Here is a 25,886-nt window from a genome sequence, read left to right as displayed (position 1 = left end):
GAATCAGGAAAATTTGGGAGAGTAGAAAGTGCGTCCAAGACTAACCAAGATTCTGACTCTCGCCCGCCGCCCGAAAACACCTGTACAGCTTGTATTGCAGGCTATATTTAAATCAGTTTATGCCACACATCATAGTTTACGTTTCTTCCGACGGCGTTATTTAAACTACCATCGTTTTGTAGACTTGTGGCTTTAGCTTTAGGATTAAAAAGTGAAGACTGGTCCATTCTCTGATCATTTCCTGGACTTTCATGTTTCCTGTAAATGCGAGGTCTTGCACTGGACACGGTTCGTTTTAAGTCTCATAATATAACACGAGACATGTTAGCCGCACAATGAGGCCTGGGAACTATAGAAAATACGAGAGTCACCCAAACTGCGCCAGCCAGTGTTCGCGTCAAAAAGACTTGAAACTTTTTACAATGTAAGTAAATCGTAAAATGGTTTAGCAAACTCACAGACTCACAGACTCACAAAATACTACTCTTAGGTCTGAGCACCTTAACTGTAATAGACGTTTGGTAGTTTTACATTTTTGTATCAGCTTTGACTCGAATTTTTTTCGTAACATCGAATTGATGCAGTAGCTTGCTTTGCAATTTCGTCCCCAGAGCCGGCTTTCCTTTTGGTAAGCACCAATAATGCGCAATAGGGAAGAGGTCTGGAGGACTGGAGTCTTTTCTGGAGTCGAGAGTGCTTGCTTTAAATTTTCGCGGGAAAATGTTGTGACCGGCGTCTAGGGATGGAGACATTACGCATGCTCACCATTTGACCGCGGTCAAAACTCACCCCCAATGCCACTCACCCTTAGAGGACAGGTGAGTCTGGGAACGATAATAGGTCCTTGACTAGACAGACAAAGAATAGAAAGGTTTTCGGCTGGGTGTCGGCGGGATCCGTCTGCTTTCGCTTTGGCTTTAGACACTCCACTCAGTGAAAACCGTGCTATAAAACACTGCTTCCGTTCAACCAACTTATCAGATGTGACGATTGTCACTAAGAACATGGTAGAAATATTTGAAATCTGGATGAAATGAGTCAGCAAGAAGCCATCACGAAGCAAGATTTCTCGATAAATTATGTAATATTGGCCTTTTCCCGCTTAACTTCACGTAAACTACAGTCCTGACTACAGTAGTTCTTCCTATTCCGTAACCAGTGTTTACGCAATAAAGGTACCTTCCTTCACACGAACTTGAAATTTCCTCTAACTGCCTAGAAACTGAATAATTAAAAAAGACGAAAAGAAAATTTCCAAAGTGCTAAGTTCTCTCATTTTAATGGGAGGTCATAAACAGTGAAACTGGAAATTAACGACAATTTAATTCACTGAATAGCCAACACAACAGGTTAGATTAGGCAAGGATTTTTCTATTCAGAATATTACACAGTTCACGCCCGCAATTACAACCACGAAGCAATATTAAAATAGAAGCGAAATGTTGACGCCTTCTCACGCGTAAAGTAATGCGAATTATCACCACGATACAAAGGCATTTGGAGCCGCATTATCAGCAACGGGCTTCCATAAAGAAAGACCTCATTTGTCAAAACAGAATTTATTATCCTGTCAAGGAAATGAGGTTGGCTAGCTATAAGGAATGTATCTTGTGTGATTGAATATGGTGTACATAACTCGCAAATTTGCATGAGAATAGGTCTTTGTGCAAACCTGTGTGCAGGTGGATATTACGGAATATAATAAACAATCCAATCACATCCTTAGACTTAAGGAGCTTAAAACGTAAAGGAAGTTCGTACGGAGATAAACATAGGCAGTTCAATGAAAGAGCCACCATCGAGGTTGTGAATAACCAAATTCAAAACCGCTTGCCGAGGGCCGGAAAGTTTTATATTTTATTAGCACATCAGTCGTGAGACGTGAACATTTTATTTATCGTAGTCATGTTAAAGGGTAAATTTGGTAAGGCCGATTTAACACCAGCCACTCGCTTTCAAGTGAAATATCTTGGTTGTGAGGTTACTGAGGAACCTGGAGTTGCTGGGATTGAGAAAGCTGTGGGAAAAATCCAAGACGAAGCGAGGTACGAACAAAAGCCATGTCCGAAAATGTATCTGCAAGTTGGGGCCGAGGGAGTGAAATTAGAGGAAGTAAAATCCAAGTCTACATCGAAAGAATCAAAGCTGATTTCGTTGGAAAATATTTCTTACTGTACTTTGAACAGAATTGATGCGACGATCTTCGCTTTTAATCACCACAAAAGTCCCTCGGTGGTTGAATGCCATGCCGTGTCTTGTGAAAGCGAAGAGAAAGCGAAGTCGATAGCGCTGGCTTTGTACGCAGCCTTTCGTGAGGGTCATTTTCAGAAGCTGAGAAGAGACAGGAGGAAGTCTTTTGAGCAGAAAAACGTCGAGCGGAGAGCAAGTTTTGAGAATTACGAGCGTGCTTGCTCGAACACTTCATCCCCTGCTACAAGTCCCACTCAGGAAACTTTACCAGATTTAGAGAACTCTGCGATATCAATGAATTCCGCAAATGATATTAATCATCATTTTGACTCATCACAAGAGAGCCTATTATCTGCAGAGTATGACGACCAAGAACTTGAATTGGACAAAATAATAGAAGATCTGCTGTCGATTGTAGAGATCGAAAAGGCAAAAATTGAACAAGAAGTTGAATGAAAACATGTACAAAAAGATGTTTTATAGATCGCCTTTTATATTGTTACTGATAAATGATAAGATAACACAAATGCGAAAGAAATGAAAACAAAGGGTGATGGCAGGAAATTCATGACACGAAACGACGAGAGTAATTGAAAAACTATTTTTTAGTTTATGACTGGTACCTTAATTTGTACAGCATTGGTTGAGCTGAAAATTAGAGCTCTTATACCTTTCTGAATTTTTTTATTACGCAATGAAACCTTTTAGAATATGCAGTTTATTTTGTGAATATATTTGGTGGAATTAGAATATGTCAATTAAATATTTCAACCAGAAGGCGTCGTCTTTCTATTTATAAACATATGAAATGGTTGTCCTGAAAGTCCCATTTCCAAGGATATATGAATTTTTGTCGCGTTTCTCGTGATCTCCACAAATAATTGTTTTAATTACCTTTTACAGCCAGACAAACTGTCATCGGGATGAATAAAAATAACAAAGATAACATCTAAAGCTTTCGCTTTTAGTCTATTCATTCATTCTAATGTCGATTTCAACAGTGATTGACAGTTTCAGTCAGTTTCAAAATGTAGCAGTTTGTTTCGATTCCTAACTTATCAGACAATCATTCTTGGTGGTTTTATAAATACTAAACGAAAATGTGATAATGGGACCTACATTTTATGTTTTTCACCTTTATTAATATCTGCTTTGATAGTGCACGTCTTCCGTCGTTTACGATATAATCACGACTGATGTCGTGATCCGTAGTCATTTCGACTTACGCAAAAATATTCAATATTTTAATGTCACGCAAGCTGAGCACGAGGGTAGCGCAGCACGTTATGTAACTCAGTTTGAGACAGCTTTGGCGAATGGAAAACATTTTAGATAAAAACTTGAAAACATCTGTAGATATCTGGATACTAGTTTGTTACATGATGTCGAAAGTCGTTCGCGTGGAAGATGCAGGACTGTTTTCCTTGGTTGCTTTGTGCTGGCTTTCTATGGCACGCGTGCACACGACACACGTTCGCGTGGAAGATGCAGGACTGGTTTCCTTTTTTGCTTTCCATTGGCTTTCTGTGGCACGCACGCACACGACACTCGTTCGCGTGGAAGAAGCAGGACTGCGGGTTTCCTTTTTTGCTTTCCACTGGCTTTCTGTGGCACGCGCACACGACAAACCTGAAACATTTCAGTTATTATAAATTAAGCCAATGACGTTGGATGGTAGCATTCTGTTCAAACCCTACACTGTGAGAAATCTGCCTTTTTCTGAAGAAAAGAAGGGGAACGTGTTAACGAGGAAACGGGCGCAAGTGAAACGCAGCTCCCTGAAAAGCAGTTCGTAGCATTTTGCGAAGGCAATTTTTTTGAGTAGTTGTTTGCCAATGGGCATTCATGTGGTATTGCGAGAGAGTGAAGGTTACGTTTGACCAAACATAATTTATTATACTGCAAACTGAAGTTGAGTCAACCTAAAGCGACAGGCAGACAGTCTCGTTCCCAGAGTCCTCTCTCTTCCTCCCTCGAGAGAGGACCCTGGGAACGAAGTTGGTTGCTAATTGGGTTTTTTCTCTCAGTGAGTGACGGCTATGTACAAGCATCCCTTTTTTCGTTGAAAATGTGTTCGCGGAAAGCCGGAAAGGAAACGTACCGCTGCATCTCTTGATCCCCCGCTTTGTTAAGTCACTCCAACATTATGTTTTCGATAGTGTCTCTTATTTTCCAATCAAGTGATTTTCAATTGATTTACACTTAGAAACAGAGTAATGTTCACCGCACCATGAAACCAACAATATATCACAGTACGTAAAGAGTGACAGTTTGTAGTTACAGTTCATTAGGGAAAAAAGCAAATAAGCCATGCAACTAACCAACTGTAACATGCGTAGCAAGCGTTTTGTAGGGATCTTTCCAGCGTTTTTCGCTTTTTAACCACGCGGAAATTAGGATCCGTCTTTTTCGCTCTCGTTCCAATTTTTGCACGGGTCAAAACAGCGAGAACGCACAAATAACGCGGCGGAAACGCTTGCTACACGGGCCAATCACCTGTGGTAAATATTTATGCAAAATCGTGCTTTTCCCGAAGGGTGTATGGGAAAAGATATTTAAGGACCGGAAGCGGCATTCCCATTTCCAAAATCTTGCGGAAACAAAAAAACAGGATGGAAATTACAAGACGGTGTAGTGTTTTTCAGCCACGGTTCAGGCAATAGTAAAAAGCAGAGCCGCTTAGATGATATGGCTAGAACAGGATCAATCAAAGCCCCGGAGGGGTACTCCACGAAAATTTTTTGGGCAGGGGGGGGGGGTGCGGATCGGTTCTCCAAACGATGACTCCATTTCAAACCAAATTACGTAATTTTCTGGCACCCTTTTCAGACCCTGTCTTAGGCTAAAATTCATACTCATTTTCAGACATGATCTCTAGAATCCGTGCCCATTTTCCGTGGAATCTATACCCCTGTACCCGTTTTCAGACCAAAAAGGTTAAAAGTATGAACGTGTAAAAGATAAAGATATAACGTACTATGTAAAAATATGGTTAAAATCCTTAAAATCTTTTTCCTATTTCAGATTAAAAAGGCTCAAAAACCATACCCTTTGGTGCCGCACATACCTTCGTAAGTTATATAAGAGAGTACCACCGGAGTCAAGGGAACGCTGAAAAAAAAAAAAATAATAAACTGACTTCCTCCAATGTAAGTTGCGTAACCATATCGAAGATATGAAACTCATTTTCTTTTCCACTGGTCAGTACGGGACATTATACGTAGGCTTACATGAGGTACTGACCTTTGTACTGATAGACTTTCTATTTTTCCGCCACTTGAAGTTTTCAAGCAATCCAAAAACCCCATCATCATATCGTGAATCTGTGTTGTGGGGTATTTTGTGAAGTTTTGGGTGATTTTTGGGTATATTTGGGAGGAGTAGTTTTTCTAGAAAGATTGGTAAAATTAAGAGAAATAAGAAATATTGAAGATTTAGTGAAGTTTTAAAATTGGAATTTGTAGTTAATAATTAATAGACGGATACCAAGCTAGTCCACTAGCAACCTAGGGTGCTCTTGCGTGGGTATGAACTGTCTGTTAGTGTTCCAAAAATCATTTTCTTTCCTCTATTCCTTCTTAAAACCTCTTCAAATTTCATTCAAATTTAGGTGTATTGCCCCCTTAAACTCGGACAAGGGGTACGTAACAGTTTTATGCCAGTACTGAGTATCATCCCGACGCTTTTGCCGAATATCAAGCAATTATCAGTCACAGAAATTTCTAAAGATCTGACGAAATCAATTTAATAACTATTATATAACTAATAAGTATGAAATTGATCAAGTTTATTTCCGTGTTTATTTCATGATCTGATTTGAGTGAAAAATCATATCGACCGTCATATCGATTTCGGTTCATAGTTTATATTAAAGTTTTGTGCCGTTTGGAAATATTAAAAGCTACTTGTTGTTGTATCATCATCGGATCTTAACCCTCGTCTCCGCAGAAGCCTCTTTGAATTCGATCGAGTGGATAGTGAGAACATTTATTTGGCCAGCTTATTAGGCACAGTCACCGAAAGGGGAAGGTCGGGCACAGGCCAACCACCCTCTGTTTGTGTGGTGTAATGACTGTTTGCAAACTTGAGACTTCATATTCTCGCGACACGATCGGTTGAAATTTTTACTGAGTAGCGATATTTAAAGTCGCCTTTTAACCTTTATGTTGAAATAAAGTTTCAAGGAAATGTTGATCGAGTCACGCGTGGTGGTTTTTTGCCCATTCCAAGTCATAGAAACCCTTCTTTGGCGCGTTTACTGTTTTACAGTGTTACCGGCCGAAGGCCGGTACTAGAGAAAGGGACTAGTACTCCCTTGCAAACAGTCATTACATCACACAAACAGAGGGTGGTCCGCCTGTGGGCCGGGAAGGAAGATTCGACGAGACGTGAGCGAGGAACTTGACGGGATCGGGAGGGGGAAGCCCTTCCGTCACGCTTTCCGTCTTAAGCGGCCTGTTACACGTATATAAGAGGACTTTGTAAGAGAGAAAAAAAAACTAAAAAAAGGCTAAGAATTCTTTCTCCGCTCTCCGTCTGATTCCTTCATTCATTTCTATCCCTGTGTCCGGCCTGGCGTCATTTCGTTTCGTTTTTTTTTTCTGGTGGTTTCTAGATGTCACCTCGCCATACATTAAACAATGAATTATTGTAAATATATTAGAAAGATCCTTTCTTTTGGGGCTAAATATCACACAAGGTGTGCGAACAACTGCCCCACGCTGCAATGAAGAACGTGTACGTGTAAGTGTGGAAATATTTTGCACCATATGCGGATTAACGTTGCCTCCCCACCCCTCCCCCGTCCTCCCACATGAGCCACGTGCTTTATACCTGACGTCACGCAGTGCGGTTACTCAGCCGGCTGTCGACTGACATCTCGATCGGTAGCTGAAAAAACTCTTTCAGTACAAAAAGTTCAAGTGTCGTTCGCTTTCTTGCCGAATTACACCAACATTTCCATCATTTCAGTCAAAAGCTTGAAACTACTGTTTCTTCCGTTATGAGTCATGTGTCCCCAGCAAACTTTCAAGCTCTAGACCAGCGGGTAAGTACGATTTTTCAATCGGAAACGACTGCAAAGTGTCGGTTTTGAGACAAAGGCACATGGTTGACGTAAATGCCGCGTTATGTTTCTGAGAATTTCGTAACTCCGGCATCTAGAAACTCAACGCTTGAGTTGTTTTTGCCCAAGTCGTGTACTGTGGATGTTTTAAATGTAATTTTTGTGTTCTTTTTCTTCGTAGTTCGCTGGTCTGGACTTGAATTCGGGCGCGGTAAACCAACGCGCTGTCGACCCCAAGCCACATCAAGGTATGGCACGCTAAAAAGGAAACGTTAAAATTTTAATTCGCTCGCCTAAAGAGCAAATTATCGAGTGCTTTAATTTCTGGAAAGGAAAGAACAAGGTTTACTGAAGTTTAAATAATTTTATCGAGTAGTTTCAAAGAACAATAAGTCATTTACTGCAATTCGCATGAGTGATATGTTAGGTTGGTAGATTTTTTTGTTTCCACGGTTGCCGGTTGCGATTACATGTAATCAAGTTTTTTTGACGCAAAGGTCTTTATATTTTAACGAAGATTTAATTTTCCATGTTATTAACATATATTGTAATCTATGCGAGTGACTGAATCACAATTCTCAGTTCAATTTTAGAAATTACATTCCCTCTAATCTTGTGAGGTCTAAACGTTTTTCTCACATTTTATTGAAATTTGAGTTATGGTAAAAATACGTGTTTGATTAAAGCTTTTACATGCTTCTGAAGCGAGGAAGCATTTCTTTACGAATTTGAGCAGATTAGCAAGTTATATAAAATTGTTATGACCTGAAACATTTTCCTTTCCATAGGCAATTATTGATCTTTTATCACAGTAAAGGTTATATAATTGTACTTCCAAGTCATTTTTTGCAACACAAGTCATTTAAAATTCTTTGAATTTTCTTAAGATCAAGATGTTTCACATAGATTTAAGATTTTAATTTTGCACAAAGAAATATTAAATCGATTTCTTAATTGTCCATTCTTTCTAGAATTATCAGTTGTAGTGGTTGACTTGTTTCTTTAGCAGACACAATTTTTTACTTCTATTATTTTTTGCCCAAGAAAGTACCCCTTTGTATACAAACAAATTGTGACAGTCACAGTGATGCCAACTCTCCTGCTTTTGGCGGGAGACTTGCGCTTTTTTGCCTCATCTCCCGCTCTCCCGCTTTGGTACATAAATCTCCCGCTTTTTACGTGCACTATAAATATTGAATACTTAGTGAAAGATTGAACCATAAAGAAATGTTGAAATTAGGGTAGAACGGTGAAGTTCCCCCCCCCCCACTGAAGGCCAAAATGTAGCCCTAATTCCACAGCCCTCGGAGGCTCTTCGCTGTTGCTGACACGGTTCTGCTGGCTGTCCCTGAAGATTTTTGGACGTCTCCCGATTTTTGAACCCCGTGGGTTGGCATGTATGCAGTCACATTACATTAATAATCACTTACTATAAGCCTCAAAATGCCCCCCCCCCCTTAATTTTATGTGCATGTTAATAACGGCCTATATGTAGCTCCCATGAGTTTCCTATAGCTCAGTAGTAGAGCATCTGAGCTAGAAACCTGAAGGTCAAAGGTTTTACTCCTGTTTAAAGCACTCAGATTTTCTTTTTCCTAGTACATCTGTGTCACTTGCTGAAAATTCCACCTATCATGCATGGTTGTTGTCAGCTGTTTGCCTTCTGGGAAATAGTAACTATAAAATATTACGATGCCCGAGGCATTTCCGTGGGATGTTTTGATGTGAGCATCAACTTTACACACACTATCAAGCTAAAGGTCTAGCATTCCTGCTAAGCAAGAACGAAAGGGCTTTGGGAAAAAGGCCGCAAGTGCTGATTTTGCTTGAAAAAACTTCCTAATTTTTTGTATACACATACAAGCTCATATTTTTGTTATAAACCTTAGTTTTTAGCTGGAAGGCTTAGTTTAATAATAATAATAATAATTACATTTGCATAGCGCCAACCTCTATATGAATATATTCGGTTGCGCTTCACGAGCAACTAAGAACACAAGAAACTATTAAAAACTACAAGCCCATACAATCAAAGGCAGCGATTACCTAGTCAATAAACTCTAGTTTCAGAGAGACTGAACTCCGAAGTTGGCTGATTTTGGCAAAAGGACCACAAAAAAGGTGATGGCCTTTGTGAAACACACAAAGGAAGTTTAATCAGCAAAGCATGGAATTCATAAACAGATTAAAACTAACGGAGCATGGAATTTGACGAACTTTCAGATTTGACAGTTTGTTTGGTAATTTTCCTTAGAAATAAGCGCTTTCATTGCCTAAATTCTGCAAACTTCTGGTGCTATTTAATAATAACTCTGAAACAACAAACTTTTTGGACTTTCCAGTGTGTTGTGGTTACTGTGTAGTTCAGTATTTAATATTGATGTTGTTGTGTTTTGGTTTTAGAACGATACGTCCCCCCTCATCTTCGTAATAGACAGGGTCCTGGGTACCCAGATCAAGTGTTTCACCCCGGACCACGAGACTTTGGACCCAGGGATCCGTACAGAGGTTTGTTTTTTTTTTTAAACGTGACCTTGCAGAAGATGGGAAAGTTGCAAAGTACACTTGTATCAACTGAAAAGACTTGAAAGGAACATCACTTAAGCTGTTGGCTTATAATTTCTGGAAATTTTCAAATGGGAAATTGAACCTGACCTTTTGACCATTAACAGGAAGAATCTTGGTTTATTACTTATTTTAACTACACTGTTGACAGTACAGACCATTTCATGTAAATGAAGTCTTAAACTTCCTCTCACCTGTTGACAAGACAGACTGTGTTATGTACAGCTGTAAAGCGAGTCTAAAACTTCCTTTTGTGATCACCTGGGCTTGTTAAAAGTCAACATTTCAGTATTTCACAGATATTTATGAGAACAATTCAACATTTGCAGCCATGAAAAGTTTGGCATGTATGATAGTTAAAAAAAAAAGTACAGATGATGTGGACGGGTAGACTAGTGTATAGTAATGTGTACAACTCTGACTTGTAAAAATGTTAAAACAAAACGTTTCTCAAAACCTTAAGAAAGACGTTTCGGCCGAAAATCAAAGCTTATTTGTCTTTTTAAACCGACTAAAGCGGAAGATTTTCAGCGGAAATGTCTTTCTCAAGTCTTTGACAAAATAATGTTTTGTTTTAATGTTTTTACAAGTCAGAGTCGTACACATTTTAAATTTTATTATGTCCATTCCTGACTGCAATTTCATTTTTTTTTGTGTGTGTGTGTGTAAAACATCATTTTTCTCTTTCATCCTCCCAGATGGATTTTATCAACCACAACAAAACTTTTACGGTGGATACCCTCAGAGTGGTGGCCGAGGAGGGTTTGGTAACCCTGGCATGTATTATGGACGTGGAGGAGGAAACAGTTGGCGTGAGAGAGGTGACAACAGGGGCCCTCCTAGAGGAAGCAGTAACGGTAAGAACTGTTAGTGTATTATCAAGGCTCGAGGCAAAATTTGTCTACCCAACTAGCCACAGACTAAAGAAAATTCAGTTTCAGCTAGTACAGCAAGTTTTTCTCTTTCACTAGCCATTTTGCCTAGTAAAGATTTTAAAGCATTGCTAGGTCAAACAAAAATGAAAATCTTTTATGGAAATAGAGAGAAAAGAAACTAATTAGAACAAAGACTGAGGCGCATTTCTTAGACTTCACTGCTTTGATTAAAACAATAAGTTGAAACAGCTGAAAGGGAAACAAACGATGTACTTTTTCAAGTTGTCCTGTTTACTAGCACGACAAGACAGAATCTGCTTTCCACTACGTGTGAATGAAAAGTTTGCAACCCCAGACCACTGAGAATCAGGTTACTCTTTCAACAACAACAACAACAACAACTTTATTGGATAAATAATAAAACTACTTACAAAGATGAGAACCCGCAAGTAGCTATCAAGCTGTTTGAGGTGGGTTTAGGAAAGGAAAACAAAAGGAATAAATTCAAAAGTATTGATTCTACAGTAAGATTCCTTGACACACTCTTTATCTAGTTTTGAACTGAATTTAAGACAATTTTTGTCAATAAGAGCTGCAGCTGTACAGGCTGGGGATTTCCTGCCTATATTTCGAGTGAGAACTGTGGCTTCTCCAGCAGAAAAAAAATGCATTGATGCTACTTAGAAAGAGAATCTATTGCTACATTTTTTAATTTCCCTCACCCACTTCGACGTTAAGTTACAGTCCTATTTTGCATTTGATCTTGTTTGCAAAATCGCCGATGTTATCTTTTGTACCGTGTTTGTAACATAGTTAAACCTTAGTATTTTAATATCAAATTACAGAGCAGTCAAAATTGGCTAATACCTTCTAGAACGCAAAATAGCAAATTTGCTGTATATATCCAAAGACATTACACTTTTTCCGACTGTTCCATGTATTGTGTATTGCAAGGAGAGAGTATTACATTGTTTTTTTTTTTTTTTTCATATTCCACTTGCCATGCTGTTGTTATTACTTGTGTCATCCTGGCCAAATAATTTTCTGATGATCATTCCTTTTTTTTAGTTCAATCATTGTTCTTTTTGTTTGTATGTAGATTATGGAAGAGCCAGTCAGCCTCCACCTGAGGACTGGTCCAAACTGACTCCAAGAAATGATCGCGTTGAAAGGTACATCATGCATCAAAATATTGATTTCAGCCAACTAATGAGCCCACTGGGAAAAGGACGCAATTAACGATTTGGCCTTGAGAAACCAACTTTCTCCAAAATACGTTCTTTTTTAGCCTACAAACTTGTTATCTTGCTACAATTTTTGTTTGATTTAAACAGAGAAGAAAAGAAATCATTTTATACATACATACATAAACTTTATTTTCACTCAAATTTTAGAGCAGTTGATAACTATTATCTTCGAGTAGAATTCAAGGCATCACTTCAGTTGGTTCAGTTTTTAGGTTTAAGTTATAAACATATAGAACTATAGAATATAGAACTACTTTTCTGACCCAAGAACCAGTCTGTGTGGCAGATTAGAGTGAATGAAGAGAAATTTGGATTCCAAGGCCATATCGCCACTTAGCCCTTTTTTCATCAAGTTCTTCTAACATTGTTTTCTGCAAACCAGATGTCTCGCAAAATGTCATTATTTTGTGATTCAGAGCAAAAGAGTATTGCTTGAGATTCTTAGAGTCTGTACTTAATTTTCAGGGAGCTGTTTAACAAGCATAACACAGGAATAAACTTTGACAAGTATGAGGATATTCCTGTGGAAGCCACTGGACAGGATGTTCCCAAGAACATTGAATTGGTATGTTCAAGTTATTTTGCTCAATTGGTAACTTTTATTTTGCAGCAGTAGATTAAAAGAATGCCCACAAGTTTCCTAGCAAAATCACTTCTCAAAACTTTAAGGTTAAATTCTCCTAAGAGCGGCATTTTAGCCAGAAGTTGAAGAGTAGGAATCCTGGACATGTAGGATTATTATTTTTATTTTTTTACCATGGATGATAAATTATTTTTCCTAGCATTGTAAGCATGAGTCTAAGCACAAACACAGTAGTCTGTACTAACGGTGGGAAATGCAAGGATCAAGACGTTTTGATTACTGCGCTCGCACTTTCATTTCTAGGGATTTTTAACCCTTTCAAAAGCCCCAGTAGTGATCAGCATGTAATTTCTCCTTACAATATTACTAGTTAATCAATCATACAAGTCAGGAGAATAAAGCTAATGATCAGCAGATGAATGAACAGTCTTGATTTTTAAACAAACTCTCCCAACTAGTGCCATAGTAAGGAGAAAGTGCATGTTGATATTGCAAATTAAATTGTGCTTATGCTTGTGTCGCTAGAGATTGAAATCCAGGCTTGAAAAGAGCATGAACTGAGCAGTAATTAATGAATAAGTAATTGTCACAGTGCATAATTTAGTTTGTATTTTTTAGTTATTGCACTGTTGGAAATCCAGGTGTTATACTATTTTAACATATTCTTTTCTTTCTTTTTCAGTTTTCTGATTGCAACCTTGGTGAAATTTTGCACAATAACATTGAGGTACTGGCTGAATAGAAATGTTTTTATCATGTGATATGTTTATAATCCTACAATAATAAGCTGACCACATTTTTCAGTGTTCACTGTAGTGTGTTATGTATTTCACAATGGATTTATATATCATGGAAACAAAGCTACAGTGCTTGAAATACACAAGGCTGTCAAATGTTCCCAGGTAGACTAATGCCCTTACCCTGGTATGGCAATGTGGAAAAAAATGCCCCACCAATGCAGTGGGGGATGGTGGATGGCCAATACTGGAATTGGGTGATGCATATGACTGTAACTAAAGATAGTCATACCAAACCTTGTAGAAGGTATTATCATCATCTCTACATTTCTCTGGTCTTTATTTTCATTGTAGTTAGCTAACTACACCAAGCCTACTCCAGTTCAGAAGCATGCAATAACCATTGTGAAGAACAAGAGAGACCTCATGGCGTGTGCACAGACTGGTAAAACAAATTTTGATTGTTATCACTTCACTAATCCCATGATTGCTTATTAAATTTATAGTCATGTCTCTTCATCGGCTGTGGTCACTTTTTCAGGTTCTGGAAAAACTGCTGCCTTCTTGATTCCAATTTTGAGCAGGATATTTGAAGAAGGTCCTCCTCCTCTTCCTGATGTGAGTATCATCTTTTGTCAAACATGTAATCTGTACATATTCTTGTTGGAGGCGATAACTGGAAACTTATTTTCTTTGCTGTACTAAAAATGGTCTTAGTTTGTACTAAAGATTTCATTATATTTTTCGACTTGTTTTAGGCCCGACATCAGTCACGCCGCAAGCAGTTCCCAATCTGTCTTGTTTTGGCTCCCACAAGAGAGCTTGCCTGCCAGATTTTTGATGAATCAAGAAAGGTACAACCCTGTAACATTGATCTACTTATTTTGTTTGGGCTACAGTGTACAGTGTTTACCAGATTTGCACGGATATATAAAAAAGTAATGTTTGTAAACATGAATGAATCAAATAAGGTAAAAAGTCTTCTTTATTGCACTCTTTGCAGTTTTCATACCGCTCATATGTTCGCCCCTGTGTGGTGTATGGTGGAGCAGATATTGGTGGTCAGCTGAAGGAACTGGATCGTGGCTGTCACCTCCTGGTGGCCACTCCTGGCCGACTTGTTGACATGCTGGATAGGGGACGAGTTGGGCTTGACTCTTGCAAGTGTGTTCAATTCATTTTTGTTTTGTGATTGTAGCTACATAAACCTTGTGTGATCTGAATGATGTCACCAAGAGACAACTTGCCATGAATGCTTTCATCTGATAAATACACCCCTTTACAATCACTAAGGTTGTCAAGGTTGTCACAATCTAGGAAGAGTCAATAATAAACAGCAGTTTCCTTTCCCTCCCTCCCCCTCCCCCACCTCTGCCCTAATGTCAGGGAAAAGTCTTACATGTAATAGGCCATTTCCAAGTCGCTTTTAACCTCATTACAAAAGCGAGGCTTTCGTAATGAGGTTAAAGTGGGAAGTGGGAAGTTTTTTATGTGAAAATTGTTAGTTTTGTCAAAGGATATTCTGTATGAAGTCATTGAAGGAAGTCAGGGTGAAACATCATTTTAGCTTGCCAATAGGTTCTGTGATGTTTTTGTGTTTGTAAGTGTTTTCTTAGGCGAGGGATTGTCTTTTCAAATAGTATATTAAATGGTGGGTGTCCTGTGATTTTATAGGATCCTGTGAAACAAAAGGGAGGCTTTGTGGTTTTTTGTTTGTTTGTTGGACTGTTGTGTACCATTTCTGTGCCATCACACTGGTACTTAGTCTGAATGGTAAACAAAAATACAGCTGATGTTTTGTGACATGTTGGAAGATTTTGTGCTTCAAGAACTGTTTAGGCTTTTCTCATAGAGGGAGGATACCAGAATAAGGATGGTGCCTACAGTACCGTGCAAATGTAAGTTGACAGTCCCTCGAAACTCGATCTTCGCGACTCGATCCTCGATCCTCGAAACTCGAAAGCTTCGAGTATCGAGGTTCGAGTCGAGTGCATCGAGTATCGAGTCGAGTGCATCGAGTTTCGAGGCAGGGAAACAAAGAACTTTTCGCGTGATTAGTTTTTCACACGTCTTATCCGAGGCCACAGTTCACCAACTCCGCGAGACAGCCAACTGTGTTTGCGTTTTTGTTGGAGCGATGTGCGCACGTGTATGCTTGAGCTGGAAAGAGTTAGCTCTCCAAGCGTTTTCTCGGTTCCTTGCCGATTACAACCGAAAGTATTGTGCGTTTTTAATCAAGGAAATGCTGTTTTTGAAGTTTTGATTCAGATTAAAGGACAATCAAGCATAATTATGTGCAGCGTACTACTTATCGAGGCTAATATCGCGCGTTTCTATTTTCAGCTTGTGTAACAGCGGCCGAAAAAGTCGCAATCTTTTAGTTTCGCTTCCTTCACTGTTAAAACAGGGTTTACTAAACAAGTAATCCAGACATCTGTCAGAGGAGGACACAGTTACAATCAATAGTTGAGAGAAAATGAAGAAAACGTGACATTGCCTTTTGAGATGGTCTCGAAAATATTTATGCAAATTTGTAACGCTGTGCCGCAAATGTAAACATTCGCGGCAGCTTTCGAAGTCTGCTCAAAGGCAAGCGAACGGCCATGTTGAAGTTTCCCCGGTTCCTTGCTGAATCTACCGTAAATGTTGTGCGTTTTTACATAAGGAAATGCTTTTTTCGAAGTTTTCATTCGAAGAATTCAAATACAATCAAGTATAATCCTTGCGCAGGGAAGATATTTCAGGAGCGATCGTGTTACATTCTGCGAAAAAGCCGCAATCTTGTAGTTTTAAGCCCGCTTCGTCGAGTTTGAAGTTTGATTAAAAAGAATTGATGTAGCATATGAAAAAATTTAAGCATGTTTTAATTTCACAACAACGACGAACGGATGTGTTTTAAATAATACGCGGAAGGAAGAAACGCGCCAAAACAGATTTATCGAACACTCACTGCCGCTGATTTGAATTACTTCAACTTTCGACCAAACTGAAAAGAAGACCGCATGTAAGAGCCATGGGAAAATTGCTTTTGTTCTCTCTTATTGTTTGAGGTTCAAGAAATTAATCGTTTCCTCGAAAGCTGCCATCGAGATCCTCGAAAAATTCTTCGAGCGTCTCGATACTTGATACTCGAAACTCGAGCCTGGAACCTCGATACTCGATTCTCGATAGCTTCGAGGATCGAGGATCGAGTTTCGAGTCGAGACTGTCAACTTACATTTGCACGGTACTGTACTAATAGCGAAGTGTTTTGTACGGTTTATGACTTTGCAGGAAAAGCAGATCTTAGCAAGGCATATTGGAATCCAAAAAGAAAATTGCAGGAAACCACGCATTTTTCTGAGATAATTAAGCAATAAGTTATCTAAAAAATGCCAAAATATAAAGCAATGTATGGGATTTTTTCCTAAATTGAAGCTTAATTATCTCTGAAAAATGCATGGTTACCCCCAATTTTCTTTTGAGATACCAAAAGCATTTGGTAAGTTCTGCTTTCTCCGTATAGTTTTAACCGCACAAAAATATTCCTGTATTAGTAGGCACCACCCATAGGAAACCCGAGTATCTCGCGATGCAGAGAACGTATGCGCAGTAACAATAGTAGGCACCGCTCTTAAAAAGGTGAAATGTGGGGCCTGACACCAGTTTGGCCATCAAGCTCAACCAACCACAGGAGTCAGTTGAAGTAGCTCTATCTTCAGTGCTAAAGTGCAAAATTGATGGTATAAACAGACCAGTGATCAACAATAAGTAACTCTGTTTGTTGTTGTTTATGCCTATCTAAACTGATTTAACAAACAACTCAGCCTTTTGTGCTAAACAGTAAAATAATTCACTGTTCATCGACACCAGCAGTCAACAATATTCAAGACTTAAGATGTACCACTTTGTGAGGACTGTCGATTGATCAATGAATTCACTTAGTCAGTTGTTGGGCTGGTCAGATAATAACTGCATGTCTTTTAACCCATCAGCAAGTAAAATGCAAAGAGCTCACTATCTGTTGGAGGGGTTTGCAACATGAAATGTAACCAATAACAATACCTTGTGTTAGGTTTCTTGTGCTGGATGAGGCAGACCGCATGTTGGATATGGGATTTGAGCCACAGATCCGCCGCATTGTTGACCAAGACACTATGCCTAAAACTGGTGATCGTCAAACTTTGATGTTCAGTGCCACGTTCCCTAAAGAAATCCAGGTAATATTCAACTGCAGAATAAAAGTAACAGGGAGCTTACTTGTTTTTTGTTACAAAATTATGTTATATTTGTTTGATTTGGGGATTGAACTTAAAAGCTTTGCCTGTCATTCCCGGCCTTTTGACTGAGAATGAAGCATAACTTTGCCATACAGCATTCTAAAGAAGATTATTCTATTAAAGTACTAAAGTATTGTGAATATTTTTTATACAATCTCCAGATGCTTGCACGAGACTTCCTTACCAACTACATCTTCTTGGCTGTGGGACGTGTTGGCTCCACAAGCGAGAACATCACACAGAAAACTGTGTGGGTGGATGAGTTTGACAAGAGATCCTTCCTGCTTGATTTGCTTAATGCATCAGGTTTGTAGCAAATTTATAGCAAGTGTTTTGAAGTGTTAATCTTCATGTCACTGTTGTTTAGAAATAGCAGCATTGTTTTTGGTTGAAAGTTTTCAAACCAGTTTGAATTTTATTATCATTTATTCCAGAGTTCCAAATAATTTATTGGAAGTTCAAGTTTGGGAACTTCCAAATTTAGAGATTTGTAGTTGTGTTTGAAATTTGGAAGGTCTAAGTCTGTTGTTTACTTCTAAAATTTAGACAGATCTCTAAATAATAATAATAAAATTATTGGAAGTTCCCTGCCTGTGTATTTCCAAATTTGGATAGCTCCAAATCTACTCATCTCCAAACCATGACCTTTCAAAGTTTGAAACCTGGAAGTATCAATAATTGTGCGTAGTCAAAGTTCCCAGTCTGCACAGGTCTTTCCCAATTAGCCCTCAAAATTTCAACTACTACTATGTATTGCAATTTTGGAATTTCCCAATTTGGAAAGTTTCAAAGTTGCATTACTCAAACTCAAATCTCCAAATTTGGTGGTTGTAAGTGTGCATTTTGAAATCTAAAAATTCCAACAGGTTGAAAATTTTCAAACTGAAACCAAGTTATAGGACACCGAGGTAAGGGAAAACCGTGGGTGTGGAGTACATTTACAAAGCAAGTCATAACTGGGCTTACCTTTGTTTATCTTTTTGTCTCTATCAGGTCCTGAATCTCTGACTCTAGTTTTTGTGGAAACCAAGAAAGGTGCTGATGCCTTGGAGGATTATTTGTATCATGAAGGCTATGATGCAACTTCCATTCATGGTGATCGGTCTCAGCGTGAGCGTGAAACAGCGCTGTCGTCATTCAAGTCTGGCCGCACCCCAATTTTAGTGGCCACTGCAGTAAGTGAACTTCCAAATTTCCAAATTTCCTTCCAAATCTAAACCTTTTTATGAAACTTCTGTGCATTATTATTATTATTATTATTATTATTATTATTATTATTATTATTATTATTATTATTATTATTATTATTATTATTATTATTATTATTTGGAAAATAGGTGTATTGCCAACAGTGGAAACCAATGTCTAACCATTGTTAAAATTTGTTTTTACTGACAAAGAACTCACCATGGTCTATGAAATGGTAGCCTTTGCAAAATGTCCCAACAGGGCCCTCTTAACAGGCTAGTAAGCAAAGGTTTAGCCAAATTCAACTCCCTAAAATTGTTGTTGTTCAGCAATATTCAGCAGTATTCATGTGAGGAGTTTGGTTTGGGGAAGGGTTAAGTGAGATGAATCCAGGAATGTAAAAATATTTTCTGTGAACACAGTCTATGTTGTGGAAGATGAAGAATATTCACTTGCTTGTAGTAGTAATCTTTCAGTTGTATGAAACAAGCTAACATTATACTTGTACTGTAGGTAGCTGCTCGTGGATTAGACATTCCTAACGTACGCCATGTGGTAAACTTTGACATGCCAACTGATATTGAAGAGTATGTTCACCGTATTGGACGTACAGGCCGTGTAGGACACACTGGTAAGACAACTACACTGCAAGAATCCACTCATCATAGCTTTCATTTGAATAGTTATCCTTGTTCTGAATCACAAGTTAGAAGCCCCTCATACAGCATAATACACAGTTTTAGAGAAATGTACTGCCCAGTAACCGTTATTTTTTAATGTACACTCTTGTGAGATTCTTCTGTGTACTCAAAAGTTAGAATCACCTTTACAGTGTCATAAACAGCTGCACATGAACATGTGCCCAACAGCTTTGAATACAAGAATTTCATCCACAGACTCACAATGGTACCACCAGAGGGAAAGGTATTGCTTAGCCCTTTAAACACTTACAATGATCAGCATCAAATTTATCCTTGTAATATTGATCCTTATTTAACCCCTGAAGTCACGGGAATTAAGGATATGATCACCTAAGGTGAATTTTCTTGATATTTAACTAACTTCACCCTAGTACTTTTGAAAGAAAAGCATGGGGACAAGATAGGAGAATTTGTTCTTTGATATTAGGGATTAAAGGGTTTGAATTCAAGGGCAATTTTGACCATAACACTTTCCCTTACAAAGACATACCATTAGTGCAGAATACTTTGGTGTGCTTGTGTAGGTGGGTTAGTACATGATGTAGGTGCCTAGGGGCAGCTCAACAATGAGTCATATAAGCAGGATGATACAGTGCAACGAACTCAACTGGGGCCACCGAAAAAAACCGACACTTTGAAATTTAAAGAAATGTTGTAATTTTTGATTGGTTTACAAACTGCCAAAGCCAGACGCCTTTGTTGTAAACATGACCTGTGATTGGCTGATCAATGTTGAGTGGCCCTGGTTGAGTTCCTTGCACTGTAACTTGCTCGCCTGCAAGCAGATTTGGGTGAGACTTTTTATCAGTCTTTTACATACATGTTGTTATTTTTGACCAGATGTTAAATATGAAAAGTCTCTTTTAACTATTGAATTACTTCTATTCCATAAGGCCTTGCCACATCATTCTTCAATGACAAGAATCGCAATGTGGCCAAAGATCTGGTTGAGCTGTTGAATGACACCAAGCAGGAAGTGCCCACTTGGTTGGAATCTATTGCCTATGAGAGCCACCAAAACTCAGGACGGAACAGGCAAAGGAGGTTTGACATTAATATTTTTTATGTGCTATTTTGTGTGCTTGTTTATTGCGTGTAGTCATTCATTTGCCATGTGATCACCATGTTTCAAAGATTTTTATTAGAATGTAGTTTCAAACTACTTTATTCTGGATGTAAAACTATGCACAAAATACCGTCCAGAAGGGACAAAATATTTCCCAATCACAGGTATAATAACCTGTGTATACTCGGTTTACAAATTTGTATTTTACACATTATTTTGTTAGCTGCCCCAAGGAAAATTGGCCAGAATTATGGATTGACGTAGAGCATGATATTCCTCAGCTTTTTTTTCTTTTTTTTTGTTCATCAAAGAAAATTCACAGAAGGTTTTGTTTGCATTTCCAGCAGGCACTCAGCTAGTGCCTTTGTCTCCCGTGACTACAGACAGCAGCCCCATCACCGTGGGGGAGGGGGTGGAGGAGCCCACTATGGAGGGTACGGCGGGAACATGGGCTACTGGAACCAAAACCGGTTTGGTGGCAATGCTGGAGGACAGGATTGGTGGAACTAAAGTGCATCGTGCTGCCACCCCCAAGTCATTGTATTTCTTTGTTTGGTTAATATTACACAAATTAACCAGTTTTGTTCTTTGATGAAATAAGTTAAATTTGGGACTGTTGCATTGGCAATATCTGGCATCAAATATGGCATCTTTTGAAAGCTGCTGGTGGATCGTTGTGGAAGAGTGAATGTGCAGCAGTTGTCAACGATGGTGGCTTTTGCAGTGGAGCAATGGCGAAACTGGTCAAGTTAAAGAAGAAGGCCACATGGCCCTTACAGAAGGAACATGAGGCCTTGGTAACAAAGCATGTTGGAATACATTGCGTTAATCAGTGTTTGAACTCACTGGTTGATTTCCTGGGAAATCTTCACGGAAAGACCACTAGGATTAAGCTTGTTCGGTTTTTAAAAACAACTGCTAACTAGTATTGGCCAGAAATCTCTAAACCATGCTTCTCTTTCCATGAAAAATGGGAGCCCCAGACTCCCTTCTGGCTACAGCTGTGATACAGACATTGTCTCCTGTTGTTGTTCTCAGAGTTCAGTCCAAAAATGCCTGTTCAAGTTGTTTATGTGCCAAGGTTAAATGGCATACAGAGGAATGGGCGTGTGCAAAGGGAGTTTAACTGAATATTTAATATCTTTGGCGACATTATTTTGAAAGTTACTGTATTTAGACTGAAATTGTGGATTTAGCAAATTCCAAAGCATTTAGCAAATTATTTTACTGTCTGTGTTAACACAGATGATTAGAGAAGAAGCTCAACTCAATTTTGAAGGGCCCCATGCTTTTTGTACATTATGAACTCAGCTCTCAGATGGAGCTCATCCTTTCAGGCCTTGTTTACTGAATGTAGTCTGGTTGGTGATTTTTACCTACTGCTACAAATTTCAGGGAAACCCCTTGTGTGCAACAGTCTGTATTGCATGATATGTGTTTGCATAAAATTCAAGATGCAGCTAAACAGAGTTGAAGTTACAAAACATACACTAGCCGACAGTTGTGTTGCAAAAATTGTCTTAATCATGTCAATTTGTATTTTAGTATGAATCTATGTGGAGACTACCAATACACAATTTAAAATTTCAAAATTCAAAGTTTCTCTTCAAATTGTTGAGTAGGAGATGTGATCCTTAGTGATATTTTATTCATTTGGGATGCACATACATGGATTAACTCTCCTGTAGGTAGCTGTTGTTGCAAAAACTACAATTACAGCATATAGTGCTTATTCGTCATATAGCTCAGAGTATGAATTTTAAACAAGTTATTTATGCTCTGTCTTCTAGATTAAGGCATTTTTATTTCAGAAGCCAAAATATATTTTCAGGAAGTAAGATAAGATGTACTGAGACACAGCAAAAAGTGATATTAGTTTTGTAGATAGACAGGTCTGTGTTCTGACCACTAAAGAAGTAATATATAGAAACACGCATTGTGATACCCTCTACTTGTGATGAGTTTTAAAGTTTCCACAGATTTCAAGTGATAATGATAAAGAAACGACTCCACAAGAAAATTCCATTCTTAAAACAGGTATCTCTGACCCTTGCAGGTGAAGGGTTAGTATTTAAAGAACTCAAGATTTTAGTGTAACTTTTGCATACTGTTGCAGAAGTTTTCAGGTCAGATTTATATGCCTCAGTTACGATAGCGAAATAAGATTGTTTTGTCTCACAGCTACTACTTTAAGCCAAAAAAAAAAAGTTGTGTCGCCAAAGTATTTATGGAAATCATCAGGTTGTCAGGAGAGAAAGTGCTCCCTTTTCCATAAATCAGGAAGGTTTAAAAAGTATCCATAAAAGTATATTATTTACAAATTCTTGCATTATGTCAATATTACAGTTATAATTTGCGATAACCTTTTCTGCTGACTCAGGCAAGGGTTCAAGAAAGTGAAGAATTTCATTTTTTGTACACAGTATTCAGTTAGTTTTGTATCAACACCAAGCTGAAAAAGAAAAGTGCGAACATGTGACGAAAATGTTTGTTGCATGCGTGGAAAGACTGATAATTATTAGTTTTGATACTTTAAAAGTTTTCCTTTAGAACTACACAAAACATTGCTTGAATTGTTGATATTTGTGAAGTTGTTCAAAAATGACCTTAAAAGATGCTATTTTTACTGAAGGTTGGTTTTTTTTTTTTGGGGGGGGGGGGGGGAGGTTTACAAATTTGCGCTGAAGTCAGTTTGGCAAAATTTATTGTAACTCCACTTTCTGTGCACCTTGGTGAACCCTGCCAGTGTTTGAAAACAATGTAGAAAACTTTTTTAAATGGTACTGAACTTAAAATTCTTAATTATATAAAGTGTTACTATGTTTAGAATATTTATTATGTTCAGAAGACAGGAAATGTTTTGCAGATGAGGTTTCCAAACAGGCCATGCAAAGTTGCCTTTCAGAATTTTATTATTTACAAACAGTGACTGCTATTTCCAGTAAATGTTGTTAATTGAATTAGGTATTAAAAACTTTTGGGTTACTTACAAGTTTAGCATCCAGATTTTGTTTCAAAGCTTCCGTAGTTAATTTTTTTGCAAGAATCACTTCACACTGATGTAAATAAGTGAACATTGTGTGACTTAAACTGAACGTTGCGTGACTAACATTGCGTGATGTAATGGTTAGTTTAGAGTTGCAAAACGCGCACTTTTCTCCAATTATTATTATTTTTTTATTATTATTATTAAAAATTATGGGCGATCTGAAAACTTTTCAGATCATTTCAAAGTTTTCATTTTTCTTTCCTGTTGGAAGAATGGTTAGCTTCTTTCTTGCTTCCTTTACTGACAAATGTAGAATTTGTGTTCATCGGTGGCACGTTTGGTGCCAGCGTGCAGTTTATAGTCACTTAACCTTTATGTTAGCCTAGTTAGTTATGTTTATGCTGTTACGACGGGTCGTTTCTCTGGGGGAAGAGTTCACTGCCAAGGCAGTCAAGTTATTTGTATTTGATGTCAGAAGCCAATAAATTATGACCATTGCAGTGATATCTCCGTTTCCAGTCTTCTTTCTTTTACTCAAGCTTTACCTACCTTTGACAGGGCGTTTTGCCCCCTCAAAAATCAAAATGAACAAGCTAGGAAAAAATTGCTCGATCCAGACTAGACCTTGATTTGCGAGGGCCTCCGGAAGACCCGAAGGTCCAAAATTTTTCTTTTTCCCTCACAAACGTCTGGTTTTCTCTTCAACCAGTGCACCACTCTTTTGAGGGGGTCTTCACTACCAGTCTTATATTCCCCGATCCCCAAGGAGACAACGAGCGTCACAGTTCCCGCCCGATAATACCCGAGTGAAAAGCGTTGGAAGGTATTACCCTAGCTTGAAGTTTAATCCCGTGATGCTCTGAATTTTACCAACGTTTTGAGGGGAAAACGGGGTTATTAAGACTTGCTTTTTTTTTTTGAGGGGATGGGACAGGGGAGGTTTGTTGTCTTTCTTTTGTTGTTATTTTGTTTGTTTGTTTGCTTATTTATTTGTTTGTTTTGAGTGATTTGTTATTTTGAATTTCACACTGAGTAAAAGGTTTTTTACCTGCAAGTAAAAACGTAAGCACATGTTCAATGTGTATCTCAAATTTTGTAAACTCTACAAAGAACTTCACGAAGAGTTAAAACTTGATAACATGCATAACTAATTTTTACATTTTGGGGGGTTCATGCTGACATCACTGAGATGACGCCGGTTTTTTGGGGGGAAAGCTTTTTGCGTCACGTGCGCATTCAGGAGTACCTGATGGGGCCGCTCGACTAAAAACCCGCTCTGCAGGTTGGAATAGAGCTGGCTGGGAACTGAACACATTAGACGGTTAACTGGCTGGAACGTTTCTAAATATCTAGTTTGCTGAGATTTTTTTCCATTAAAACACTGGTTCTAGCTGGGTACAAAATGTCTCGTTTGTTTTCCCTGCCTGTCAGGACCCCTGTCAGGCTCGTAAAAAATCGCGTGTGAGTTTCGCCCTTACACCGTCTTTACCAATGAAATTTGAAGGCAAGTAGCGTGCCAGGAAATAACGGCGGCTCCACTGTTCTATGTGAAACTATTTTACACAGAACATGACCAGCGCTTTTCTTCCACTCGGAAAGACCGTAAAATACACATAAGCCTCTCCAGGTGTTTTTGTCAAATAAAATTGCCCTCTTCCGGAAATTTGGAATATCCTCCCAATTTTTCGGTGAGGAAAGGAGGAATTTTCTGTGAAACAGGCCTTTGATCTTGGACACCCTTGAAGGGTTGCAATCCTCCCTTCGCGTTATCGATGTTATATTTTCAAGGCAACGTGTTTCAGGGGAACAATTTGACAAGGACATGACAAGGGACATTAATGAAACGCTTCTTTCCTTACGATGTCTTCGGGCGACTTGCCAGCCTTAATATCAAAATGGCTGAAAAAGAGAGAAAAATACAGCCGACAGCGGTACCTCTGGACACTTTGCCGGAGCGTTGTACCATGACGATGCACCACGAGATTTCGGCCCGCGGTTCGCTTATGCCAGCTGGAGATGGTTCCGCGGTGCTTTCCGATACCTTGTCCCCGACAAGACAGTGAGGGAGAGAAAAGTCGGCCCCTAGACCATATGAGACAGATCCCTTTCGTAGGCACCTCAGTTCCATCTTACTGACTTAAACTGAGATTCAGCCATGTATATATATGACAATGTAGTCATTTTGTCTTCCATGTGGTACGTTTTGAGGTTTGAGCATGCGCACGGGTTTAAACGATCGGCGATCTCTAGTCTTGGACTCTTTTACTTTATTTCATTGCTACAATTTTTATTGCCGTTTTCCCAAAAACGATTGCTGACATTGTTAAGGGAATCAGGTCGTCACTCGAAGAGCTCTGTGAAAGCCGTAACTATTTTTCTGCTTTTGGCTATCAAGTCAACACTTAGACTAACACTTACTAC

General features: G+C 38.7%; 2 protein-coding genes across 2 annotated transcripts; both read left to right on the top strand.

The window, feature by feature from the left end:
- Positions 1-1,712: 1,712 nt before the first annotated feature.
- On the top strand, positions 1,713-2,967 carry LOC146452057 (protein FAM43A-like). Its single transcript, XM_085098429.1, has one exon. The coding sequence runs from the start codon at positions 1,906-1,908 to the stop codon at positions 2,644-2,646; it is 741 nt and encodes a 246-aa protein (XP_084954555.1). The 5' UTR covers positions 1,713-1,905; the 3' UTR covers positions 2,647-2,967.
- A 4,078-nt stretch (positions 2,968-7,045) lies between these two features.
- On the top strand, positions 7,046-23,971 carry LOC146452056 (ATP-dependent RNA helicase DDX3X-like). The gene is made up of 17 exons (XM_085098528.1): positions 7,046-7,237; positions 7,437-7,503; positions 9,659-9,763; positions 10,519-10,677; positions 11,795-11,867; positions 12,408-12,507; positions 13,208-13,252; positions 13,617-13,707; positions 13,804-13,880; positions 14,021-14,116; positions 14,266-14,426; positions 17,317-17,461; positions 17,683-17,827; positions 18,515-18,696; positions 19,223-19,340; positions 20,304-20,454; positions 20,821-23,971. Exons 1-17 carry the CDS (start codon positions 7,193-7,195, stop codon positions 20,984-20,986), a joined length of 1,926 nt encoding a protein of 641 aa, XP_084954654.1. The 5' UTR covers positions 7,046-7,192; the 3' UTR covers positions 20,987-23,971.
- The last annotated feature ends 1,915 nt before the right edge of the window (positions 23,972-25,886 follow it).

The sequence above is a fragment of the Pavona decussata genome, unplaced genomic scaffold (genome assembly GCF_977016875.1).
Source record: "Pavona decussata unplaced genomic scaffold, jaPavDecu1.1 SCAFFOLD_381, whole genome shotgun sequence".
Classification (NCBI taxonomy): domain Eukaryota; kingdom Metazoa; phylum Cnidaria; class Anthozoa; order Scleractinia; family Agariciidae; genus Pavona; species Pavona decussata.
Note: the sequence above shows the minus strand (reverse complement) of the source record. Positions and strands in the feature narration are given on the sequence as shown.

Excerpts from the sequence above, each read along its gene's own strand:
- LOC146452056 (XM_085098528.1), top strand. The coding sequence starts at position 7,193 with ATGAGTCATGTGTCCCCAGCAAACTTTCAAGCTCTAGACCAGCGG. Across the intron at positions 13,708-13,803 it reads CATGGCGTGTGCACAGACTG|GTTCTGGAAAAACTGCTGCC; the intron begins GTAAAACAAATT and ends TCACTTTTTCAG. Across the intron at positions 14,117-14,265 it reads TTTTTGATGAATCAAGAAAG|TTTTCATACCGCTCATATGT; the intron begins GTACAACCCTGT and ends CACTCTTTGCAG.
- LOC146452057 (XM_085098429.1), top strand. The coding sequence starts at position 1,906 with ATGTTAAAGGGTAAATTTGGTAAGGCCGATTTAACACCAGCCACTCGC.